The sequence below is a fragment of the Cladophialophora bantiana genome (genome assembly GCF_000835475.1).
Source record: "Cladophialophora bantiana CBS 173.52 unplaced genomic scaffold supercont1.15, whole genome shotgun sequence".
NCBI classification, from domain to species: domain Eukaryota; kingdom Fungi; phylum Ascomycota; class Eurotiomycetes; order Chaetothyriales; family Herpotrichiellaceae; genus Cladophialophora; species Cladophialophora bantiana.
In genome coordinates this window covers 424,054-441,701 of record NW_015971589.1, presented here as the reverse complement: position 1 = coordinate 441,701, position 17,648 = coordinate 424,054, and the positions used below count along the sequence as shown (strand labels likewise).

The following is a 17,648-nucleotide window of genomic DNA, read 5'->3' as shown; positions in this document are numbered from 1 at the left end:
AACATACATACTTTCTGGGATGGACTGTGTATTCCTATGCTCATGATATTAATTCACGCTTTATTCCGATAGTTTCCCGAAGTTGATCGACTTGTCTCCTCGTTGTATGTCTCCTTCGCGAAGGCGGAAATTCTTGGCAACATTGCTGGTTCTTGGCATAGAGGAATTTAGACTAATCGCAAGGCTGTAAGATAGCACGTTGTTTAACGCTAGCTACGCCTCCCTGGTCTCGAGTTCTTTCACTCTGGAAGTATTTCAGCTAGCAGTAGTTTTTCCCCTCCTTTTTTTCTTTGTTTTTCTTGTCTTCATCGGTGGTTCGAAGGTCGCACCACCACTTCGACATTCAGTCCTGCCAAGCACAGCGGAGAGGGAAGCGTGATACCGCGAACCCAGTGACGGAATTGAAGTATAGATATAATCATACGACCTGCCGGTTAGCGCCTTAGCAGTCATGACTGCAATAATAGAGAAGTTCAACATTATCCTTGCTGGGACGGGCATAAAAGCAGTCAGGAGAAAGTTGGATGTTGGATGAGACCAGGACATCGGCCCTCTCGATGAATATCAGGAGATAGAGCGGCATTTTTCTTGAGAGATACATGGACAAATTCACCGAATATAAGCCACCGGACACAGCAAGCCTGCTGGGACCGTCAATGAGTCGTCAAACTACTTTCCTGAACTCCAATTCCTTCAGGAAATTTCAAAGCCTGAGCAGACAAGATGATCCTTCACGCTTATGACTACATCTTTGCGCTTGGTGTTATGTTTGCATTCTTCGATGCGTGGAATATAGGTACGCCCACTCTGCAGAGATGTTGCAGCTTCAAGTTTAAATATACCTAGGCGCAAACGATGTCGCTAATTCCTTTGCCACGTCTGTCTCGTCGCGCTCTCTTACCATGAGGCAAGCTGTCGCGATTGCAACGGTTATGGAGCTTGCTGGCGCGATCGGAGCCGGCGCTCGAGTAGCAGAAACAATCCGCACGAAGATCATTGACCCCAACCTATTCAAACAGGATCCTGCAGTCCTCATGCTGGGAATGGTGTGCGCACTCGTTGGTTCGTCGACATACGTCTTCATGGCAACAAAGTTGGGTCTTCCTGTCTCGACCACGCATTCAATCATGGGCGGCGTGATCGGCATGGGCTTCGCAACTGTTGGGGCATCTGAGGTAACATGAATCCTCGAACATCATCCAGGCAAGCAATTATGCTAATCAGCGACAGATTAACTGGGGATGGAATGGTGTCGCCACTGTCTTTACCGCATGGGGAACAGCCCCAGGAATTGCAGCTGCATTTGGAGCGACCGTATTCCTCATCACTAAGTACGGAGTTATGCTTCGCAAGAATCCCGTTCGGAACGCATTCTTCTCCATCCCCGCCTACTTTGTCGTTACAGGTTCTCTTATCGCAAGTGAGTGTCTCGTTCATACAAGGTTAGAGACACTGTTAATTTTGCCCCAGTGTTGATCATTTGGAAGGGCGCTTCATCTCGCCTTAACTCATTGTCTGATGGCGAAATAATCGGCTGCATTATTGGCACAGGCTTTGGAGTTGGCTTGTTGGTCATCATCTTCTTTCTACCTTATCTTTGGGTCAAAGTTGTTCGGGATGACTGGCAAATAAACTGGCGCTACATTCCCTTGGGCCCTCTCTTGCTGAGGCGTTCTAGAGACATTCCACCAAAGCCCGAAAACATTACTAGCATCCAAAATTACTATCGGGGTCATCTCACACGTCAAGAACTGGACTGCCGGAATCACCAACAGGACGTCGAAGCCAATACCAACCAGGGACACGAGAATCCTAACGAGCACAAAGGTTCTCCTCGACCCCTAGAGAGCCCCAGCCATACCATTGTTGGCCCTAGGCCTGACGGCAAGTGGTATACTCATTCTGTCCTGTGGTGGGCCCTCAAAAAGGCTTTCTGGCACGGAATTGACCAAGATGTCATTGACGCTCAGAAGAAGCGCAACATCCTTTCAGGAGATGTTGAAGAAATGCATGCCCGTGCCGCCCACTACGACAATAAAGCGGAGTATATGTATTCATTCCTGCAAGTCATGACTGCATCTGCCGCATCTTTTACTCATGGCGCGAATGACGTCTCCAATGCTGTGGGACCTTTTGCCACGATTTACTACATCTGGCGAAACGGCAATATCGACAAGTCCAGTCCAGTGCCAACGTGGATATTGGCGTTCGGTGGCCTGAGTATCGTGCTCGGTCTTTATATGTATGGGTACAACATCATGAGGAATCTCGGCAATCGGATTACCTTACATTCACCATCGCGAGGCTTCTCGATGGAATTGGGGGCAGCTATCACCGTCATCATAGCGACGAGACTTAGTGAGTCCAGAAAAATGTTTCTCCCACCCTGAAACTTCGCTTATACCCAAAACAGAAATCCCAATTTCAACTACTCAATGCATATCTGGAGCTACTGTCGCTGTCGGTCTATGCAACGGCAACTGGAGGTCGGTGAACTGGAGAATGGTTGCGTGGATCTACGCGGGATGGATCTTCACCCTACCAATCACAGCTTTGGTCTCTGGTTGTTTGATGGCTATTATTATTAACGCACCCCAATACGGACATTCGGTTCACGCTTAAGAGGAGAGATTATCATCCAGAGTGCATACGGAATGGTGATGGAATGAATAGTCTACACTAGTCAAAAGCTAAAACCTTCACGCGGTGTTCGTCTTTCGTCACTGGTCAATGCTATCGATTCCCATGCACCATCGTGAACGTTTTCATTAGAGCTTTCTTCGATCTTTCACATTTCCCTGACATTAGCATGGCTTAGTCTGCTAATATTTTAACTTTACGTAGGAGACAGTTGCAATGTGTCGGAAATAGGAAGAGCGGATCCGGAATGAGTGTATCTCGACGAAGAGGACGAACGTGAAGGGGCATACTACGTACTCATCTATATCTAGTTCAATACTATATAAAGATCTATGACCAGGCAGCCTAACCTATTTAGGTGATATAGAAGTAGCTCCCATGAGGCGATAATCGCGGAGCTTAAAGGAAAAGAGCCAACTCGATGTATGGAAGTCACCGGCGCGGCACTGCCGACTCGAAAGCGACCAGTTAGCGGGAGCTTTGGGAATAACGAAGAACCGGCGTTGTTGACGGCTATCGTAGTGACTTGGAACATAATTAAATCGCGCCACGGGGCCCGTATCATTGGCTAGATAATGACTTCGGAGCCAGACGAGGCTGGTTAGGTGGCTTTCGGGCTCGCCGGGCAATATCCCTTGTGGAGTTACTACTACGCAAACCGCCAAAAATTTGGGGTGCGCAGGATCTGTGCGGTAAGAACTGCCCTCATTCTCGTTATGATCGCCTCCGATGTCTGAATCCTCAAGTGGCGTTTTGTATATTGTAAGGGTGAATTCGCTGCCTCTGGAACAAGGTCCAAGATCAAGGGTATCGCTGTTGTTCTCTAAGCAACACATTTCTCCAGGGCAAGCACAATGTTTCTCTCCAGATTCCTCTGAACCTCATCATGGGCTTTGCTGGTATCTATCTGAAGTTCGCGCAGGAAGGTTTCAATGGCGCTATGATTGATCTCCGTCGCTAGCCCCTCGTTCCCAAGATCGCTCGTCACGCACCTAGCTACAACTCTGGTGAAAATTTCGCCGACCTCAGGTTCCAGCTTGCGTATCTGGTGAATAATGGTTTGCTGGAGGTCGACGCGACTAGTAGGCGCCTTCTCGTCAGTCTCCTTCTCGTCAGCCTCGGCCCATTCTTTCAAAATCGAGAAGAGGTCCTTCCATAGTCCCACTTGCAGGAGCAAGATGCCGAGACTGTAGATGTCGAAGATCTCCACATAGCGCTGGCTCCTGGTGAAGTTGTAGGCAGGATGAGCATAACTCAGGTCGGACTCCCGGAGCTCCAGGTCGTCAGAGACAAACTGTGTCATGTGCAGCCGAGCATAGTCAAAGCCAACAATGTACGGCCGAGACAAGTCATACTCAGGTTTGGGTGAGAGTCTGAAGAACACGATGTTCTCGGGTTTCAAGCCTTTGTGCAGGATCCCGCAAGCCTGAAGGAGAAGCAAGGAGCTCGCCAGCGAACGGGCCAAATCAACCCGAGTACCCAGTGGAGGTTTCTTGAGACTGTTGGGGCCAGCAGGAAGGATTTCAGCGAGTGAGATTGGCTTCCGGGTTGGATCTGCCCAGGTCGGGAGGTTGTAGATGAAAGTAAAGCAACCCTTTTGCCGCATTGGCACATATCCCAGACAGTCCAGGATACGGAGCTTTTCCGGCTTGGGTGTAACTGCGAGGATCTGTGAGATCTCTTGCACTCGTTTCTCAGTAAACTCTTCGTCGTTGTTGGAGGCGTAAGATTTGTCCTCGAGAACCACGGTCTGTTGACCGCCGCCTCGCGGAGAGTAGGTCGCGAGCCTCCTGCTTGCCAGAGCGCCCGGTTCCTTGTTCACGACGGTGGTCATGCCTCTTCGCATCGGCGACTGTGGATCTGGAGGATTTTGGCCGCCTTTGATGGTGTCGAGTACCTCCTTCTTGATGGCTGCGCATCTATTCAAGTCAGGCTCGCCCTCAGCAGACGCTTCTATAAGCCGCTTTAGGTTGTCGTCGTCGAGGACTTGAGGAAGGACCCTGGATGGCAACGTCGAGAAAGTAGCTCGTTGCATATCTCCACTTGTGGCCCGCAGATCTTCATTGAATTTTCGAAGGTCGTCGATCAGTGACTTAGCAAGCTGTGCATCTCCAGCTGCCCAAAGCAGCCTTTTGATGCGATTTCTTCTGCTGATGATTCGGGATCGATCGTCGGCGGATTTCCCTGACGCGGACGGTGCAAACTTCCAGAATTTGTCAGGTAACGCAAAGTGAAGACTGGTCACTTCGCCTCCCTCGTCGAGCTCGTACTTGTCGATGAGAGCCCCAAGACTTTTCAACGTGACTAGACCTCTGGTAAGCGGACCCAGTCGCCAGATACATGGTGACGGTGAATACTTACGCTTGATGGCTTGCAGCGTGTCGAAGATCACCTTTTGCATGACTGGTCTGAGCGACCTGTTTGGACCTGGGTCACTTAACCATCCGGCATCTTCCAGCCACGCCTGGAACTTCGCTTGCTCAATAACGACCTTGTAAACAAGGAGGACTCCTTCGTCTCCCATACGCCTTGCCGTGACGGTGAGCTCGTAGATCTGGGCGCAAGCGGTCACTAGACCAGGAAGGCCAGTTATGAAGCTGACACCCTCCATGGCCATGAACCCTAGTCTCAAGGCCCTCGGCAAGACTTGATAAGACCCACGAACTTATGCCACAACGAAGCGCAGAACTGCGGGTTAGAGTTCAGCTGCGAGAAAGATCGGTAAAGTTCGTTCAGTGTGTGAGCGTGGCCGAAAATGCGAACATGTTTTTTTAGCGGCCGCCCCTCTCGTGGAGTCTGCTCGTTCAGCTCCTGAGCAGATAACGCTAGTTCGTTGGCCACAGACGAGGGGGGCTGTACTATTTGTATGCGCCAGCGCCTATTGACGCCTAAAAGACCCGATACTATATATTCTTTTATGTGAGCGTTGATAGGCGGTAAGGCTGGAAGGTCTCTGAGATCTGTCGGGGCTGTTTGGGCTGTTGTCAGGAGGAAACTATAAATGAACGACCCAGTCTTTCGGTCATTTGCGATTGGCGTTCAAGGTGTTCTTGGTGTTCCGTACCAGGCCAAGACACGTGATTGGTCTTGGCGCCCGTGACCGTTCGCAGGAAATTGGACATTCTTGGGCAGTTCAGCACTTTTCCAAAGAGACTCAACCAGTCTTTCCATATAATGGCCATACGGAGGCAGCGCTATTGGAATGCGCAGTAGGGAGTACTGCTCTAATGTTTTCGTTGATGAATCTTGGAACCCTTGCACGAATCCATTGCCCTAGGCGGGCAAGCGGAGCCTAAGGAACACGATGAAGACCACTTTACCAGGGATTGTGAAGGTTGAGAAGGACACAGTTTGGCGTGTGTTCTACTTCAATCCACGCCTCCTTGCCCAGGCTCGTCCTCTCGAGATACTTGCGGAGCTCGAAAACGATCTGGCCAGTAAGCAGGGACCTGATATACCGACTCCGGAATCTATGGGGTCCACTGTCGAATTGTTACCAAATATCAGAACACCAGGAGTCACCCAGGACACTTTGGACCAACTATCGGTTTCTCGAGTCTGGCACGATACCAAGAATCCTGAAATTCAGCCGTTGGAGGACTCGTGCTTGTTGGCGTTTCCTCGCTATCACCTCTCAATGCATCCGGCATCGAGAGTCAATCAAGCCCTCCACGGCTTGCGTAATCCGGTCGAATATGAAGCACATACTCTCAGCACATCGAAGTTCCATATTCTTCTCAAGGAACTTGACATCCAGGTCTTCCAGGATCTTTCCAGTCTTTTGAGGGATGAGAAATATCTCACCTCCGGCGCTTCTTTTGACATCTCTGTTGCGATTGCAAGGTCAAACTCCCAGTTTCAGCCATTCTCTGATGGAACAGCTCGGCCTCGCTGGATTGGAGGTTCTGTAGTAGCGCTCAAGAGGCTTAAGCCTCCACGAACAAGGCCAGGAATAAGAGAATCTATCCAGTTTCCGCGGATTCATCGCTCATTGATACATGAACTCCGAATTCTGAGTCATGCTTCTCTGCGAAATCATAGGAATCTCATCAACCTCTTCGGTATCGCCTGGGAGAGGCACCATGACGTTAGCGGCATCGACTATATGAGACCTGTGGTTGTGCAATCATGCGCGACACGAGGAAACCTGCGAGACTATCTCCGCGCTAAGACGGATGACAAGGAATTGCCATGGCGAACCAAAATGCTGTTCTGCAAAGATATTCTCGATGGGTTGGCCTTTCTACACGCAAGCAATGTCATTCACGGCGATATCAAATGCGACAACATTCTCCTCGAGGAAGACTCCAATACACAGCTAGTGGCTAAGCTGACAGATTTTGGGTTTTCCATCATCGTTCCTTTGAGTGTTAGCGCTGCACCAATTCTGGAGGTTGAAATGCTGAGTGGGACTGAAGCATATATGGCGCCTGAAGTGTACATCGCAAAGCAGAACGGGACTACGACATTGTCGACGAGCGTAGCATTCAGTTCTGACATCTACGCCTTCGGGCTTACTGCATGTGAGATCGCTCTTAACGGTCGATACGTGTTCTCCGCCTTGTTGAGTCCCAGCGAAACACCTGAAGTCACTCCATCGGCGGATCAAGATAGTGAATCAGCGGAGGCCTGGATCAAGTCCAAGATAAGAGACAATGCCGATGACCTGCTGCTTCGTCCCCTCAAAACCCTCATCGACCATATGGAGGGAACGGATGAGTATCGGCTTTCCGAGGTGCTCGATATAACTTTCAGGCGTCGAGCTGAAGACCGTGCAACGGATATCGCCACCATAAGATCTGTAGTGGTTGGCTACGATGAGGAGGCGACTATTCCAACAGTCGGGAGCCCGATATCGCTAGACAAAAGGTATGTCTCGTCTGTTTACTCCGCAGTCACTCTTCTAAATCGACAGCTCAAACTCGTCTCTCTCCTTTTTGTTCAAACAGAGATACGAGATATTCAACGTCAACGGGCAGCCCGTCCAGCTCAGAGTCCATGATGTATCAGTAAGGAAAGCAAAGCATTTGTATCAACGCCACCTAATGCTGCCAGGTATCCGTACTGAGAAAGCTAGATTCGGCTCTCTCCTCACAGATTCTGGAAGACTTGAAGGTCAAAGCCAGCCCTGCTGTTTCTCTACAGACCACAAATGTCCACAAGATGAATACGCTGTCACTGGGTGATGTTGCCTCAGTCTCTTTTTGCGCTTACCAGATGTTTATATGTCACTTGCACGGCTATGGCGTACCTTTCGATCTCGAGATGGCCGTCCAGTACCTCAAAGCTAGCGCTCACGGAGGCTATGTGCCAGCTCTCGTGGCTGTTTCGAACTTCCGAGATCTAAAAGCGGATCCTCTCTTCGCCAGAAACGACCGGATTCAAGACGCACTCGAGGCTCAAGTATCCATTGGTCCACGGTTTGGAATACTCCTGTGGCTTGTAGCATGCCGCACTCTCCGGCGCGATAACCTCGAAGCCTATCAGAGAGGTTTCAAGAAACTCAATAGCAGTGGCTACGCTGAACTTGGTGAAGCTCCAGACTGCTACACACAGCTAGATGCGGAGACCTTTGGAGGTCCAAGTGTCGAATACCAGTGGGTTGCCCGAGGGACAATGCCTCTGGTTCTTCGACTCCTGCCCATCCTTTCCGTCCAAGAGTTCACCACGTGCTTCAATAATGGCTGTTTTCCCAGTGGGGCCGTCAACTACAACAATGAAACTGCCTTGTACATGTGCTGCCGTGCTGGTGAAAAGGAGAAAGTACTTGCGCTCTTGGATACATATGAATGGGCTCGAGCAGAAGTCACAGTTGCCAACAGGCAGGGCAGGTTTCCATTGCATTGGCTATGGGCATTTGAGCGAGATGATGCACAAGCGGTGGCCGAAGCTCTACTGTCCCACGGCGCCGACGTGGACGCCATAGACGAGGACGGCTTCAGAGCGATCGACTACGCTATTGTAGCGCATTGTCCGGATGTTGTATCACTGTTGCTAACCAAAAGTGAGGGCATCTCTGAGAAACTACGACGCAGTTTACTGACTAATACGCAGTGATCAACATTTTCAAAGGACCAGAACGATTAGGTAAGGACCTTCTCACCCTGATTCGTGCGATCAATTGCGGTGAGCCAACCACAGCGATTGAACTTCTCCAAAAAGCTGGAGCCGAGATCGTCGAAAAAGCGTTCCGTGGAGCTGCTCAAGGAGAAGCAACTTCAAGGGTCCTACAGTTTGGGAATGCCTTTCAGGAAAGACTCGTTTCCCTAATAAAGGCAGCTACCCGACACGTCGGACCAACCAACTCCCCCACAAGCATGTTCGAAACAGTCCTTATTGTGGCCATTGCAGCTAGAAGTGTCGACTTTGTAGAAGCATTGTTGGATGCTCAGGTCGTTCCGCAGTTCAGTTCAGCAAAATGGTCGACGGTAGCATTGGCCTCCGCGGCGGAGTGGTCCCAACTTGACGTCTTCAAGAAGATTCTCAAGATATCGGCTCCTCTATCCCTTGACGATGCACACACCGTGCTTGGCCTAGCGATCCAATACAAGGGACACTCACAGCTTGCCATCGCATTGGCATTCATCGAGTATTTGGATGAATGCGGCACCATAAAAGAAGTAGTCAATTATCGAGTACCCTCTGCCTGCCCCCCATTCTGCGATATAAAGCATGATCACTTCTTTTATCCAACCCAGTTCTGGAATGCCGTGGATGAAGGTGCACACGATATTGCAAACATACTTGCTTCATATTGAACTGGGGCGAGGCTACTAGCCATGGGCATCAACTCGTACGGCGGTGGGTATGGTCTCTTCTCAACGCGCACACTCAACTAGGGGAAGTCCTCTCTGTTGGTAACTTGGTTGCTTGTGTATTGTATGAAAGATAGTCCCCCAGAACTATATAAGAAGAATCATAGTCTAGGGTCGGCGCCCCAGCTAATCATAACGCTATCCACCACTTCTAACTTCTCTCATTACATCCCTCCCATTATCGCTCGCTTCCTTAACGGCCTCGCTTAAGATTTAACTATAATTTTCGCCTATCCTTCTCGAAAATATTAATTCTTTTTTATATTCTTTAAACGCTCTACGAAGTTATCTAATTATCTCTTATCTAATCTCTTCGAATTTAAGCTCTTTAACGTCCCTAGATCTTTACTACGCTTCGGTTTACGTATAATTATTTTATAGATCTCTAAGGCGATAGTGAAATGATCCTCGATATCGACTTAAGTATTAGATAAGATTATTTATAAATAAGTCGTCTCGTAAGTTTCCGTATTAATAATCGCTAAAGAATTCTTAATTATCTAGAGCTCATAACTACTAGTGTTTTACTAAAGATTAGATTCTAAGCGTATTTCCCGGGGTAAAATACTAAAAACGCTCTTCTTTAATCACCGAACGAAGAAATCGAGTACTATCTTAGTCGTATCTAATCTACCTTATATCGAATTAATGATCGAGTATAACTATATTATCTCATCGATTATAAAGATTAGCTAATGATACTCTTTATCTATTAAGTCGTCGTTAAAGATAATAAGTCGTCTTATATTATTATCGACGTTTCTCTAGACTTTAAATTTCATCGGTGCGTTTACGTTCCTATATTAGTTAATTTAGAAAAGGAACGCGGCGTCTAAGATAATGATATATCTTATATATAATTCTTTCCGGCTTATTATAATTCCCGCATCGATGAAAGACTAATTAACTTATTCATTATATTTAGAATTTAGTAGAGCGCTTCGAAGAGCACTACTTAAGATATCGATAGTCTTATAGTCGAAATAACTAAATAAAACTTAGTAATTTATCGTTCCGAATCTTTCTTCTCACTGCTTTATTAATTATTCGAGATTCTTCATAGAATCTTTATAAGGCGTAGTAATTCTTTCTAATTCTTCTAGATATAAGGCGATTTCTTTCTCGGCTATATATAGATAGACGAATATATATCGACTAGATATATATCTAGTAAGTAAGCTTAATATATTAATTATCTTTTTAGCTTCGAATTTATAGTATCGTTATATATTTTTACGACTAACTAAGAGTATATTTCTTTTATAATTCGTCTATCTTATATACTTCTAAATTATTAATTACGCGAATACGATAAAGCTTCTAGAATTTAAAATCGAATTTAATAAGTTATCGAACGTATCTCTTCCGAGAAAGTATAGTGATGGGACGACTTCGGAAGAACTAGTAATACGTATTCTCTAGTTTATAAGTTACTATTCGATCTCGATTCTATAAAAGAATTTCGAAATTCTCGGCTTCTTTACACTTAGATTATAGTCGGAACTTAGAGCTACGAAGTCTAGATTAGGGATTATTATCTATAGCCGCGGTCTCTTTATAACGTCTAAGATATTAATCGAATTATTTCTTATTTAATTTATTTATTCGCGACTTCTAAGAATAGAGCGTTCTTCTCTTAATTTCGTAAGCTATATTAAACTTTCTCGTTCTATACTCGTTAAACTAGATCGTATTGAAAGAGCGCTTTACTATAGTCGTATAGAAATTAAAGTAATAAGAGTAGACGTAGTAAAGATCGTAGAAGTAGAAGTTCGATCGCCTTAGGTAATCCGCGTATTCGGACGTCTTATGGAAGTATTAAAAGAATCGATAAGGCCGGCGAAATTCGTCGTTCGAGATGTAGAGAGATTATTAGTACTAGAATAAGTAATGAGTCGATGAACTTCTAAGTCTAAAACATTTCTAGTAATTAAATCTTACGTAGTAAGTAGTGCTACTAGTCTAGATTTTTCTTTAAATATAATTAGATTATTATAGTTTATAGAAAGAACGTCTATTTAGTATAGCCTAGCTACTTCTATAAATTCGTATCGGCTAAGTATCTCTAATTACTTAGAACGATTACGCTTAGCGATTCGCTTATTATCGTTAGATATTTTATTATTAAGGACGATCTAAATATCTCTCGTAACTAGATACGACGAAGTATTATAGTGTCGATTCTATCGAATTCGAATAAGACGAACTATTATTTTATACGAGGCGACTTATAGTAGTTGAAGAGATATTACGTTATACTAGAGTAAGTGTTTCTAAGCGAATTAATACTAGTCTAAGAGTATAGTTACATTTTCTCCGTATAAAATAATTAATTCGTTAAAGAATTTCATTAACGTCTAAGTAGAAAGCTTTACGAATTCTCCGCGTAAGATAGGAACGCCTCTCTCTCTATACTTATAATTAAAGAGACTTATATTATTTATTCGGCCGTATTTAGAGAGTAACTTATTACGTATCTCTATACGACGATTTCGTCTATTATTAAACTCTTTCTTTCTAGTGTATAAACTAGAGTATTTTTAAAACTCTATATAAGTATTTAGAAGATCTTTAATGAGATCGTAAACTCGTTAAGCTATAAAGTCGCGGATTTCGCTTATTTACCGATATTTTAATTTAAGAGAGCTATAGAAGTCTTTAATTCGATTCGTATTATTCTAATTTATAGTAGCTATAGCTTCTTTAAGCGTAACTTCTCTAATATAGTCTAGATATTTAATAGTGAGAATAGACTAGTTTTCGACGGTTCCGATATTAGGTACTTAATATTTAGTATCTCTATTAATAGCGATTATAGAAGTAGAATTTAGATAAATTATTAAAAGTCTCGATAAAAGTAACCTAGAATTTCTAAATATCTTAATAGCGTAGTGAATTATTAAGATAAAAAACCGAGAAGAAAGAAAGAAAAGAAAAAGATAATTTAGTTCGAACTATCGTCGTTAAAATACTAAACTTAATAATAAAGTTATATAAAAGTTTCTAGACTTACGCTTTTAGAATCTTACTTAGAAAGATAATTTTAAGAGTAAAGAACGAGTTAAGAGAGTTTAGAATAATTTAAAATAATATAAGTAACGGAGAATTAAGTCGTAGAATCGTAATCGAAAGAAAGATTAATGAGAAGATAAGAACTAAATACTTATATCTATCTTTAGTAAAAGTATATATATTCCGGAGTCTCTATAATAAAATCTTAATATTTTACGTTTTAGATTATCTCTTCGAATTAATTCTATATTAAACTCGATCTTCTAGTAATAGTATCGTTACTAGTAGTGTTACTAATATATATTTTTCTCGTTATCTTTAGTCTATATAGCTATTTAATTTATCTTATCTATAATTAATCTTTTAGTTATCTATAAAGATCTTACGATATTCTTACTTAGTGAGCGAGAATTCTTAAAGCTCTTATTCTCTAGCGTTATTACTTTTCGATAAGAGTATACTTCGGGCTATAATATTTACTTTATCTTTTAACGTTTTAGGCGAGGACGGCTACCTCGATAGTCGTGAAATTTTAGCTAATTAACGTACTTCATTTTTCTCTATATAGTGTTTAGATAAATTTAGCTAATTAAAGTACGCGCTTACTTTCTTACGTTCGTAGTATTTTCTTTACGACTAAACGATTTACGATACTTTATTCTCTCTCTTCTTCTTTTTATTAGCGAGGTTTCGGAGCTAATAGAGTCGTAGATTTAGACGTATCGTAGTTCGGTTCGAGCGTAAGGCTATACTCATCGCCGTTCTCTTTCGTATAAATTTTCCGTAAGTCTTTAAATTTAGAGCGTTATCTTCTCTATCGCTTCGTAATAACTAAGCGAAAGAGATAATAACGAACCTTACGTAGTTTATCTCTTAAAAGATTCTTCTAGAATATTTAAACTATTATACTCTCTCTGTATTTAGTCTATTATAGAAGAAATTTCGACTATCACTATTAAGGGTAGCGACTTCGTCGCTTTATTTCGAAGTCTACGGCTACGGCGTAAGTAGATTTCTCTCTACTTCGAGAAAGAAGACTCTACGTCTATAAAATCTTTCGTCTTCGCTAAGTACGGCGAATCCGAAGTTATTATTCGTTATTACTCTTCGTCGTCGGCGAAGTCTTCTAGTAATGAAGGTACATCGACTAGAAAGTTCGCTAGTCTTGAATAGAATCTCTTTAGACGACTAATAGTATACGTACTACTTAGCCGGGTTTTATTAAGCTTCGCTAATGTATACGTACTCTTCTCTTAATTCGCTTTCATAATTTTAAACGGCCTAAACCATCGAAAGGCTAATTTCTTTTCTATAAATATATTTATTAATTCTACGATGTTATAACTAAAAACTAGTATATTTACTTTAAATAATTCGAAATGTAAACTATATCGCTTATCGAAATATTTCTTCCCGAGTCTTTGTATTCTATTTAGATAAGCTACTATCTCTTCTAGATCTTTACTTCGTCTTTTAAGGGCCCGGGCCCTTATAGTAATTAAGTCTATAGTATCGATAATCTTATCTTAATTTATAATATTCTAGATCGTAATCTTAAGCTTAATCGATAGAATCGATCTATTTAAGAATTTAATCTTATATAGTATTATCTCGGTGTCGGCTTTAATAGTTATTTAGTCTATCTAAAGAATAATATAAAGATAGTATATCTATATATCTTCTCTATTCGTTTAGTATATTTTTAAAAGAGTATTCGTAATATCTCTATATTCTATCTCTACTTATTTATTTATTTAAGAGTAGTAGGCCGAAGTAATTACGCGTTTAATTCTATATTTTTTAGCGAGTTCTTTTATCTATTTCTTATTCTTAGGTTCGTCGTTATATACTAATCTTTTAAATAGACTATAACGATAGATAATCTCTTCGTATAGAAACTTCGTTACTATTATACTATTAGTAGATATAATATCTCTAGATTTAACTTAGTCGCTTATATTACTTCGCGCTTTTATAAGATATCTTTTCTCTTAAGACATCGATATTAAGGTGTAATCGACACTAATCTACTTTTAGCGTATATCGACTAATATTAGGAATATCTCGTTATATAATCTTTTACTTTCGCGGAACTAATATTTCGGGTAGATCTTAACGAATTTCTAGACGTCTCGATATTAACCCTTCTAGAAATAACGATCGGCTACTCGCTAATATATAGTTTTACGTCTAAAGTGTTTAGTATTATTATACATTACTTCGAGAATTCTCTTCTTCTCGATATTATTATTAATTATTTGTTTACTTAGTTTATTCGCTATTAGTTTTCTAAATAGATAGCTCTCACGGACGAAGAAGTTTATTAAATTCTTTTATAACTATCGGAAATTCTTATTATTTATTTCGTGAGGACGCTATTAATCTTAAAGATACTTCGTAAGCTACTTCGAATCTTTCGAGTATTTATCTTTAAAGAGCTAGACTACGCGCGGTGCTATAGGGCTTACGAATCGATTCCTCGTGCGTACTACTACTAATCGTATTATTACGAAATTTCGACGAGTAGCGTTCTATTTAATCGAACGAATATTTCCGCGAACGATTAGTATTCTCGCCTCGATCTAATCGTTAATCTCTTCTTTTCTCTTTATCTCTTTAAGATCTTTCTCGGTCGGAGAACGGCGAGATAGAGTATTCGTAACTATATTTTTCTTACTAGATATATATTATATATTAAAATTAAATTTACGAATCTAAACTAATTATTAATTAACTATTATTTTTAGTAAATCTATCGATTATTAATTAAGTTACGTAGCGAGAGTTATTACGTTAGTTTCTACGATAAAGCGTACGGTATATAACTATCTTTTAAACTTCTTAAGGACTTTTAGTAATCCCCGAGTTTCTTTCTTAAGGGCATTATATTTTAGCTTAGCTTTTATCTATACTTCGCTCTCGTATCTTATAGCTCGGCGTATTCCGATAATTAAGTTAACTTATATAATTACGTCTCTCTATTCTCGGCCGCTTACGTTAACTATAAGAATAATCTATTCGTTATTCTCACTATAATCTAAGCTAACTAGAGTAGAAGGCGACGATAAGATAAGTTTTAAGGCGCTTATACTTTCATCGTGAGCTCTTTTCTAAATCTAAACTATATTCTTTCGAAGTAAGACGTATAATAGTTTAGTAATAATTACGAAATAGAAGATCTAGATACGATAATATACGTAGATTCTAAGAAAGCTACGGAGCTTTAGTTAATTCGTCGAAATAGGCTAGTTTCGAATTTTATCGGTCTTCGATTCTTAAGAATATCGTTTATCTCGATTATAGACGTACCTAACTACTTCGATTTTATTTATATAGAGCTATAGCTTCTAGTCTATAATCGTAGCGCCGGCCCTTTTAAGATTAGTTAGTATCTCGTCTAGATTCGTTAAATACTTCAATATAAAGCGGCGCATTCCTAGAATTACTTTTTTCTATTCGTAATCGGTCTTTAGTTCTTTTATCGCGATATTATCTAAGAATAGTCGTATACGTTCCGGAATCTATTCGTATAAGATACGATTCGTAATGCGTACGAACTAGACTATAGAATTAGTCGCTCCTTAAGATAATATTACGCATCGAACTAACTTAATAAGTGTATAAATATTCGTAAGATCTCGGCTCTTCTTTACGAGCTCTATTTAATCGTATTTAGAAAGCTAGTTTAGAAGAGAAGTTATTTATATCTCTAAGAATTCTTTAGTAAAGTCGTTCGAAGAAGGGAGTAAATTAGTATTTCTTATTATTACCGAATTAATATTCTAAGTAATAATTATTAGTCGATATTCTCTAAACTTTTTCTTTTTAATTAGAAAGAAGAGATTTCTATACGAGCCATAACTAAACTCGAAGAGACGCGACTAAATCTTATTCTTAACTAGCTTAATTACGATCGGCTCGAGTGCCTTAGAGACTAGGAAACTCTTCGTCTACTATAGAATATACGATATAGTTCGAATCGTCTAAGGCGACGCTATATCGTAATGAATTCTTTTAATCTCTTCGATATTCTAGACTAAAGCGCCTTTTCGATTATATAGGATTTTTACTAAGACTTTCTTCTTAAGAGATGTTAAGTTAGGTTCGATAATTAGCTTTTCTAGGCGCTCCGATATTAGACGTTCCTCGTAAGGAAATATTATAAGTCTAGGGTATATTTATTTAGAGAATCGATACGGTCGTCCGTTAAACGTAGCTTATTTCTTCGTAATGGTCTTTACTCTTTAGTTTAGTGATTCTTTAAATATTAAGCCGTTCTATCGATCGATATCTATAGATCTTATCTTATTAGCTTTTCTCTTATAGAGAATATTAATTCGAGCTTTTAACGGCCGCTTAGATCTAAGACGTTTATATCGCTATTTATTTTCTAAGTCTTATCTTAAGGCTTCGTCGTTAACTAGCCTCGACGATCTTACGAATTACTTATTATTCTATACGTCGAAAGATCTAGCTAAGAACTATAGCTTCTAAAGATCGTCGTCGCCCATTACGAAAGAATTCGTTGCCGAGATTAGATTATCGTTCTAGTCTATCTTAAAGTCGAGGGCTAGCGTTCTAGATTTCTTCTGAGCTCTTATTAACGTAAGTACGGGCTTCTTCATCGTTTTATACTCGCCTAGCCTTTTAAAGAGGCTAAGTATATAAGCTCGAACATCGTAAATATATCTCGATTCTTATCGAAGTTAGGAGTAGTCTATGCGACTATATATATTCTCTTATCGACGTAGCTATTCGTTAAATCTATAATATAAGTATTCTCGTTCTTTTCCTAGACTAATCCTTAAGCTATCTTCTAAAATAGTCTTCTTAAGATGAAATAATATATTAAGTTCATAGTATTCGTTATATAGATATTTATTAAGATCTCGATCTTAGCGATACTAATTATAAAATCTTTAATTATTTTTATAAACTTTTCTCGGTCGTCGTTAAAGTCTACGGCGTCGTAGATAAACTTAGCTTTTCGTATATATTAAAATAGTTTCATCTCTTTAACTAGGGCGAGAATTATTAGATTAATCTTAGCTTTAGTATTTAGTAAGAAGTCTTTATATCGACCTTTTATCTTTATAGGTAGATAGGGGTACTTACTATAATATAGTCTTAGACGAATCGGGCGATTCACTAATGAGTTTATTTACATTATACCGACTTTAG

The 17,648-nt window shown here is 41.1% G+C and overlaps 3 protein-coding genes across 3 annotated transcripts; 2 read left to right on the top strand and 1 right to left on the bottom strand.

Annotated features, from left to right (window-relative positions):
• Window positions 1–723: 723 nt before the first annotated feature.
• Window positions 724–2,622, top strand: Z519_09322 (uncharacterized protein; the record flags this gene model as incomplete). Its single annotated transcript, XM_016767046.1, has 5 exons — window positions 724–796; window positions 847–1,175; window positions 1,231–1,420; window positions 1,471–2,358; window positions 2,414–2,622. The coding sequence occupies 5 exons, from the start codon at window positions 724–726 to the stop codon at window positions 2,620–2,622; spliced, it is 1,689 nt and encodes a 562-aa protein (XP_016616562.1).
• Window positions 2,623–3,463: 841 nt separating this feature from the next.
• Window positions 3,464–5,251, bottom strand: Z519_09321 (uncharacterized protein; the record flags this gene model as incomplete). Its single annotated transcript, XM_016767045.1, has 2 exons — window positions 3,464–4,944; window positions 5,002–5,251. The coding sequence occupies 2 exons, from the start codon at window positions 5,249–5,251 to the stop codon at window positions 3,464–3,466; spliced, it is 1,731 nt and encodes a 576-aa protein (XP_016616561.1).
• A 693-nt stretch (window positions 5,252–5,944) lies between these two features.
• On the top strand, window positions 5,945–9,398 carry Z519_09320 (uncharacterized protein; the record flags this gene model as incomplete). The annotated part of the gene is made up of 4 exons (XM_016767044.1): window positions 5,945–7,509; window positions 7,556–7,649; window positions 7,696–8,644; window positions 8,695–9,398. The coding sequence occupies 4 exons, from the start codon at window positions 5,945–5,947 to the stop codon at window positions 9,396–9,398; spliced, it is 3,312 nt and encodes a 1,103-aa protein (XP_016616560.1).
• Window positions 9,399–17,648: the final 8,250 nt, after the last annotated feature.